General features: G+C 30.7%; 1 protein-coding gene across 1 annotated transcript; it reads right to left on the bottom strand.

Moving 5' to 3' along the window:
• Positions 1-344: 344 nt before the first annotated feature.
• On the bottom strand, positions 345-809 carry LOC136091713 (uncharacterized). Its single transcript, XM_065819421.1, has one exon. It carries the CDS (start codon positions 807-809, stop codon positions 345-347), a length of 465 nt encoding a protein of 154 aa, XP_065675493.1.
• Between the last annotated feature and the right edge of the window lie 8,833 nt (positions 810-9,642).

The raw sequence follows: 9,642 nt of genomic DNA, 5'->3' as shown, positions 1-9,642 counted from the left end.
TTATTTTAATTAGAACATACTTGTATTTCTAATGTAGCAAAAATATAGAGTCAACTAAAATTTAACAACTTAAGTTGAAATATCTCAACAAAATGTGAGCATTTTTGTTGTCTAGCACATTCACTTGGCAACTTTAATTGTTCAAGATGACAAGAAACTTGTTTTGTTTTCATCTGAGAGAGTCTGCATACTCTTGGACCTTCTTTCAGGAAATATAGTAACCTTTTTGTAACACCTAAAAAAACTAAATACATTGAGTCCAGCAAAATGTTTTTAACACAAGGAATTTCATAATCAAGAAGAATACTTCCATTTAATTGATGGCTTCCTTGATAAATCTCTTGTCAAAAATCCATATCATTACGCAGAGGACATTCTTGTTCTTCAAAAACAACTCTATTTTTGACATATGTGCCATGAATAGTGCATCTTTCACAAGAGTCATACCCATTATGTGCCTTGACACATTTTAACATCTGCCTTGCTGGAGCATCACAGCAAAAATATTTTAAACCCATTTCAAACAGCAAGTTGTCAAACTTAAAGCCATTCGCTTTTAAATCCTGAAATTCTAATAAAAAGTCATTTTGAAACTCAGAAACAGGATCTCGTTTTTGCATACCACAGTATAATGATATAATAAAAGGTTTCATTCCACCAAATGCACCAAGTATTGGCATAAACTGCTTACTACTGCTTTTAAACGAAGGAACTCCGTCTATATTAACTTTTAAACAAATAGGATTCAAAGATAATTTGTTTCCTGTATGTGACTCCAGTATTTTCAATATAACATTTAAAATACCCATGGGACTTATACCAGGTAAACATGTTCTTCCCCACTTATAGGTAAAGTATGTATATACCTTGGTGTTTTTAACAGTGTACGGCTATCTTTTGGTAATTCAATATGTCCATTATTAACAAGAATCTCTAAAAGTTCATTAATACATGCACGCGTACATTTGTTCCAAGCAGGCCAGGATGCCAGTTTTTTAGAAAAAGAACATTCTAAGATAGGCTCGCCATTGTCAAAACTTATACCAGAAAAATCAAAATCTGATGTAATACTACTACTACTACTACTACTACTACTACTACTACTACTACTACTACTACTACTACTACTACTACTACTACTACTACTACTACTACTACTACTACTACTACTACTACTACTACTACTACTACTACTACTACTACTTATATTCTCATCAAAATTATTTACTGACACAGAAGGAAGAGATTCGACTTCCTTGTTAATAAGTTGTATATCGTCATCAGGGTCATTAGCCCGGGCATTGTTGATTAGATGATTGATTTCACGATTATGTGCTCTCCAATTGTTAATGTAAGACATCTAATATGATACAAAGTTAAATTCATTTTTTTTCTTGATTTAATTATTTGTGATATATATATATATATATATATATATATATATATATATATATATATATATATATATATATATATACATATATATATATATATATATATATATATATATATATATATATATATATATATATATATATATATATATATATAAATATATACATATATAAACACAGTGACGAACCCAGAGTTTATTTTGGGATGCCGGTTTTTTATGGATTGCGGCAACAAAGGTGAGCAGATAGGGGGAGAGGTTGAAAAAGGTCTTGAGGGGCTCACTGCAATGTTTTTAAATCATTTAAATATCTATCTATGTTTTATCCTAAGAAATTCGTTAATTTTTTAAATTATTATTATTATTTATATTTTTATCATATTTATCAGTTATTTATATTATTAATTAATTTAAATATTATTGATTAATTTAATAAACAAATTTCGTAGTGTGCCGCTATTTAATTCAAAAAATTATTACTTTTAAGAATAATTAAATCGTTAAAAATGTGGTTTTTATAAACGTTTGTTTTAATATTATGATCTTCATAGGTGTTAATTGACAATTGTTTAAAGTAAAATAAACAAAATAACAACTATTTAATTAAAAAATAAAAAATAATACAACAAAATTCTGTTGCAATTTAAATTACAAAGTGGGCATTGCGACAAACGTCCAGCGACGTCGGGGTTGGATGCCGGATTGATGATCAGTTTATGTTGGAAATGTATATATATATAATCTTTGATAGTCATATTCTCGTTATGCGATTATATAAATAAGTTGAATTTAATAAAAAAGCAGGGTATAAACTTTTTAATAATATATTTTGATCAGCGTCATCAGATTTTATATATATATATATATATATATATATATATATATATATATATATATATATATATATATATATATATATATATATATATATATATATATATATATATATATATATATATATATATATATATATATATATATATATATATATATATATATATATATATATATATAATTAAAAAAGTAAGATGAAAAAAAAACAACTTTTTTACGGTACTTAAAGTTTCATGCCGTTTGCGGCACTCATCAGCCATATATTATTTTTGAAATATATGGCTGATGAGTGCCGCAAACGGCATGAAACTTTAAGTACCGTAAAAAAGTTGTTTTTTTTCATCTTACTTTTTTAATTATTTATTGATCTATTTTGTGATTATTTCACTTTATATTGATCACTCTCAAATCGAAAAAATTGATTATTATTACATAATCAAAACAACAATATATATATATATATATTTATATTTATTTATACATACACACACACATATATATATATATACATATATACATTTGCACATATATGTATGTGTGCGTATTACACATATATACACACGCATATAAAAAAAAATATATATATATATGGCTATATATATATATATATATGTAAATTATGTTAGTGTATTCTTCCTGATAAACCTACAGATGGAGAAACACTGTGTAGAAGAAAGAAAAAATTAGATAAGTGTTTTTACTAATTTATACATATATATATATATATATATATATATATATATATATATATATATATATTATATATATATATATATATATATATATATATATTAGGGTGGTCCTTAAAAATGAAAAGTTGAAATGTTGTGCTCCCACCCCCTAGAATTGTTCGTTTATATGATAAGATGTTTGTGTAAAAATATTTATACATTTGGTTGATGTTTAGAGGTCGCCCAAGCATGTTCTATAAATGTTATTTTGGCTTATTTAAAAAAAAAATTAGTTTATGAAACTTGTTCATGAAACATTGAAACTAATCAACACTTTCACCTTGTGGTCGATTCAGGTGTTTAGTAATATCAACCATCAACTAATTAAGTAATAAGTATTCTTTGATGCATGTTGGTTGACGTCATTTAGCATAAACGTCATTTTTCAAAATATTAATGCGTGTTTTGTGAGATAATTACCAGTTAATGCAATAGAAACGTCTCACTATCTGCAATTCAACTCAGTAAATACAATACAAGGAGTCAAAGGAATCTTCAAACCAGGAATAGTGAGTATAAATTTATCGTTTCATTTTGTTTTTTGCTCCTTGACCAGTTGAAATTGTATTGCGTCATTCGTTGTATTTGTAGGCAGCGCAAAAAATCAATTGCTGTAATTTTTTTTATGCATTGAAAGCAATTTACTACTTATTAATTTTGCTTCACTCAACACTTTCTACAATTAATATGAATTTCATGAGCGATTGACCATTTTATCATTTTAAGAAATAGCCTATGGGCCTAACGCATGTCCCATCGCACTGTGTGAACTTTATTTGTTCTTTATTTCACTTTGTAGGCGAAACATGACAACACGTAGTAAGTCGGCACTATATCTCCTGGGTGAACTAACTACTGCAGTTTCCAGCATCCGCCTTGCATCAAATGGTGAAGCACTAGGGCTTTTCTGTCATCATCATCTCAATCTTGGACTCACAACACGCCAAGCATCATCGTATGTGATTGAAGAGGTGACAAAAGTCTGGAAATTTGCTCGTATTCCAACTTGCCGGAAGGATCATGCCATTGCCAAGTTGGAGCTACTGCATAAGGAATGGTCAACTCTGAAAAAGCACAAAACACGCCAGTCGGAGTCGCATACATCAAATGAAACCCAATTTTGTGGCAAAATGAACGATCTCCTTGATATCGCTCACGCTAACGCTGTCACGATGATAAAAATTCAGGAAGATCTCGAGTTTCTTGCCGCACAGCGGGAACCTGGTCGACGAGGTTATATGGGCTCAATCGACACAGCACTGGTAGCCAAGGAAGAACGGAAGGCAAAGCGTACTGAGCTGGAAAATGCTAGAAGAAAACGAGCGAAGGACCAATGGGCTCAGGCTTCAGCCAGTGCAGTGTTGGATGAAAAAGACTACATCAGTGAAGAAGAACGCATCGATGATGATGGTGAATTCAGTGCGCATAAGTTCTGTACTCCACCAAAAAAAAAAAATAAGAGCAACGAAAAAAGTAATAACACCTCAGTTAGCTGCTGCATTAGATCGCCCCAAAATGAGCGACAGGTAAGCCACTTTCGTCATTGCTGAAACTGTTCAAAGTTTGGGATATGACACCAGCGACCTCAGTATAAAACGTAGCACTATAAAGCGTGGACGTGAGAGATATCGGTCGGAAATTGCAGCAGCTTTGAAGAACAATTTGTCAAGTGATGTACCGTTGACAGTACATTGGGATGGCAAGTTAATGCAGGATCTTTGTGGCAAAGATCATGTTGACCGCCTTCCAATAATAGTTACAGGTTTTGGTGTCTGTCAGTTGTTGAAGGTAAGCAAGATGGTTGGTGGAACAGGAAAAAGTCAGGCGTCAGCGGTAGTCCAAGCACTTCAAGAGTGGAGAGTCCAAAATCGTGTTATTGGAATGTGTTTCGACACAACCAGCTCAAATACTGGAATTCACATTGGGGCCTGTGTTGAAATTGAGCGAGCACTTGGCAAGGATTTGCTGTACTTGGCATGTCGCCATCATATAATGGAGCTGTTGGCCGGAGCTGCATTTACAGCAAGCCTTACCCCCTCGTCTGCCCCAGAGGTTCTGCTTTTTAAAAGATTTCAGCAGAAATGGTCCGTTTTGGATCAGACAAAGTATGAGACAGGCTCAGAGTTGGGTGAAATTCCGCACGCAGTGAAGCAGGAAACACTGGAATTTGCTCATAGCCAGTTGCTCCGTGAGTCAGTGCGAGACGACTATCGTGAACTCCTCCAGCTTTCCATCATCTTCCTCGGAGGTTCACCGATCCTGCACGTGGAATCAACTTCATGGCACCAGGTGCCATGCATCACGCTAGATGGATGTCGAAAGTTATATACTCACTCAAAGTCTGGATGTTCCGGTCACAATTTAAGCTCACAGCATTTGAAGAGAAAGGCCTCCGTAAGATGTGCGTCTTCACAGCCATCATATATCTGAAAGCCTGGTTCACTGCACCACTGGCTGCCAGCGCTCCTCGTAATGACCTTCAACTGCTTCAGAATCTCTACAGCTACAGGTAGTTTGACGAAAAAATTGCCATAGCTACTTGCAAGAAGCTTGAACATCACTTGTGGTATCTGTCGGAATATTTAGTGGGCCTTGCCTTTTTCGATCCAAACGTTTCATCCGAGAATAAACGAAACATGGTGGATGCACTACAGTCCAAACAATCTGTTCAACCTGGTCCAAAACGAATCATTCTAAAAGCCAGCGAGTCATCGCAACACAACTTAGAGGACTTCGTAACTTCAAACACTCGTGATCCTCTCAGCAGTCTCCACATTGGTTCTGATTTCTTGTGCGCGGACCCCGAAACATGGGAAGACAGAGATGATTACAAGCAAAGCACAACAATTGTGAACAAACTTCTGGTCACAAATGACAATGCTGAACGGGGTGTAGCCCTTGTGCAGGAGTTAAATAAACTCATAACCCATGATGAGGACCAGTTCCAATTCCTTCTGCAAGTTGTGGCCGATCACCGACGTCGCTACCCGGATTGCCTCAAGTCAACACTGCAGGCACAGACTGTCTTATAGGCCTGCTAATTTAGTCATTACTGTGGTGATTTTGAACATTGAACAATTACAACACACTACACTAGTAATACTATATCTCTACACTGCCATTACATTAACTCTGAGTTACAAACACTAATAAGAATACTGTTGAACTGTCACTTCAGTCAATTACTCTTTTCGGAATACTCGTAATCGGTGTTCATGTTTGCTATACCTTATAAAAAGACAAGCTGGGCGACCTCACAACACTGTCTGATTGCACAAATATTTTTTGCAGGCTTTCTTGTTACCCAAAGGAACATTTTAAAAGGGTGGGAGCTTAACATTTCAAAAAAAAAAATTTTTATTGCTTTAAGGACCACCCTAATATATATATATATATATATATATATATATATATATATATATATATATATATATATATATATATATATATATATATATATATATATATATATATATATATATATATATATATTTATATTTATAACAACAACTATAAATGTATTCTATAAAATAGAGTGCTCAATATTCTTAAAAGAACAGAGCAATCTATATATCTATAAGCAATCTTTAAGCAAATAGTATATATATACATACAGGATGTTAGCTAGCCTAATGGCCGCGCGTATACCGCGGAATTACCAATGGGTTTAAAGTTCCCAAACTCAAAGATATATATTGTTTAAACCAACAGTATGATAAAGTCTTTACTCAGACCCATAACAGAACATTAATGCCAGAGTTTAAACCAAAAACTCAAACTATATCTCATATTGACAGTAAAAATCTATTTAGTAATTCTCGAGTAGCAACTCTACTGTGCAACTTAGACAAATCGAAACCGACTGGAGTGGACCAGTTGCATCCTTTTGTTCTTTCAAAATGTTACAAAAACCTGAGTTTTCCATTATCTTACATATTTATCAAATCTTTAGAAACAGGTATTGTTCCCTTACTATGGAAAGATGCTAATATCTTACCCATCTTCAAAAAAGGATGTAAACTTGATCCAATAAATTACTGTCTCATCTCGTTAACTTCAATTGGAAGTAAGATCATTGAATGATTAGTGAGAGAAGACTGAGCACCTTACTAAACTCAAACTACTATCTATTCACCAACATGGATTTTTTAGTGATAAATTTTGTGCTACAAACCTCTTAGAGGTGTTAGATATAACTACTGAGGCAATAAACCATAATTTTATGGCTGTCCTAATCTTACTGGACTTTTCAAAAGTTTTTGACAGAGTTAGACATGAAATACTGAATACAAAACTTAATGAGTTTGGGTTTGATGTAAAATTAACTGCCTGGATTTCTGACTTTTTAAAAAGTAGACGACAGCAAGTAGTCTTAGATGGTGTGTATTCTGATTGGGCAAAGGTAACGGGTACCACAAGGATCATTTATTGGTTCACAAGTGTTTTTGATATATTTAAATGACATGCAAGAATTAGTCAAGAACTTTTGTAAGCTTTTTGCAGATGATAGCCAGCTCGTTGCTACAATTAAAAGCTTTATGGATATCATATCAGTTCAAAATGACCTTGATGCCTTCATAGACTGGTCCAAGCTATTGGAGATGCCCTTCAATATCGAGAAATGTAAAATTATGAAATTCGGTGAAAAATCAAATAAAAATCTAGAAAAACTGCTACTTCACTATGAATGACGATATTGGAGCTGTTTTTAAACTTAAAAGAACTAAAATTGAGCAGAATCTTGGTGTAATTTTTAATAATAAATTAAAATGGAATTACCACATCAGACATGCAATAAATAAAACAAATATAATCCTAGCGATACTTAGGCTAACATTCAAATCTTGGATGGGGTCTATTTTTGTTAGGTTGTTTACAACTTTTGTTTGACCTTATTTAGAATACTGCTCACTTACTAAATTTATTACAGCAATAAAAAATTTAGATTACAAAGCCGTCTAACTTATCTCAATCGACAAACTCTTGAACAAAGAAGGCAGCGAGGGGAGTGATACAATATTTAAAGCATTCAAGGGGTTTGATGAAGTAAATTGGTTTCATATTAATGGCTAACCACATTCCCTCTTAGCTTAAGGACCTGCAAGTAATGTTAGAGGCTCTAAATTAAGACTGTCAAAACAATTTACAAATAACCAAACAAGATGTAACTTCTTTACAAACGGAATTATAATCTAATGGAATAAATTAACAAATCAAGTTATCAATTCAAGAACCGTCAACGAGTTAAAGAATCGATATGACAAGCTCATTGTTGCCAAACAGGTATCTCCGAAAGTAGACAAACTTTATGAGAAATTTAATTTTTCTCATTGCAGATTATTGTATTATATTAAACCATATTTTGTATATATATGTGTGTATATATGTGTAATACACTTACACACAATATATATATGTATATATATATATATATATATATATATACATATATATATATATATATATATATATATATATATATATATATATATATATATATATATATATATATATATATATGTATATGTGTATATATATAGACATATATACATATATATATATGTGTGTGTATATATGTGTAATACACATATATACACACACATTTATATATATATATATACATATATACATATATACATATATATATTACATATATACATACATATATACATACAATTATACATATATATATATATATATATATATATATATATATATATATATATATATATATACATATATATGTCTATATATATATATATATATATATATATATATATATATATATATATATATATATATATATATATATATTTACATATATACATATATATGTCTGTATATATGTGTAATACACTTACACACACACATATATACATACATGCATATATAAATATATATATTTTTTTTTTATATAGATACATATATATATATATATATATATATATATATATATATATATATATATATATATATATATATATATATATATATGAGAGAGAAAGAGAGAGATGTATATATATATATATATATATATATATATATATATATATATATATATATATATTTATATATATTTATATATAATTATACATATATATATATATATATATATATATACATATATATATATATATATATATATATATATATATATATATATATATATATATATATATATATATATATATATATATATATATAGATACACACATTAAAATCACAAATAACTAAATTAAGAAAACAAAGAATCGAATATTTGCCTAGTTTTTACAGATATACACACGCGCTGGATTAACTTTTTTTGTTTTAACAAACCATAAAACGTGTTTTTTGGCGACGTAAACCGATGTTATGCGACGTCGAAACAATGTTTATATTATGACGTTGTTCCGACATCAGTACAGCGACGTCGGAACAACGTTAAACGACGTTTAAAGACGTCAGCAGACGTCGGTATGAAGACGTTGTTCAGACATCGTAATATTGACGTTAGAATAACGTCTTTTATTATCGGTTGACGTCGTTGATGTTAATCCAACGTAAACGCAATGTCGGATCGACATCGAGTGCCCGCTGGGTTAGCAAAATAATTTTGGTGTTAACATGTGATCAAATGTTATGTTATATTAAGTTTTTTTATTAAGTCAAAAATGTTTTCAAATGATCAGTAAATGTGAGATT

The sequence above is a fragment of the Hydra vulgaris genome, chromosome 15 (assembly GCF_038396675.1).
Source record: "Hydra vulgaris chromosome 15, alternate assembly HydraT2T_AEP".
Taxonomy (NCBI): domain Eukaryota; kingdom Metazoa; phylum Cnidaria; class Hydrozoa; order Anthoathecata; family Hydridae; genus Hydra; species Hydra vulgaris.
This window is presented reverse-complemented; position numbering and strand designations above follow the sequence as displayed.

What these genes read in the sequence shown, in the direction of transcription:
- LOC136091713 (XM_065819421.1), bottom strand. Translation starts at nt 809, where the DNA reads ATGGGTATTTTAAATGTTATATTGAAAATACTGGAGTCACATACAGGA.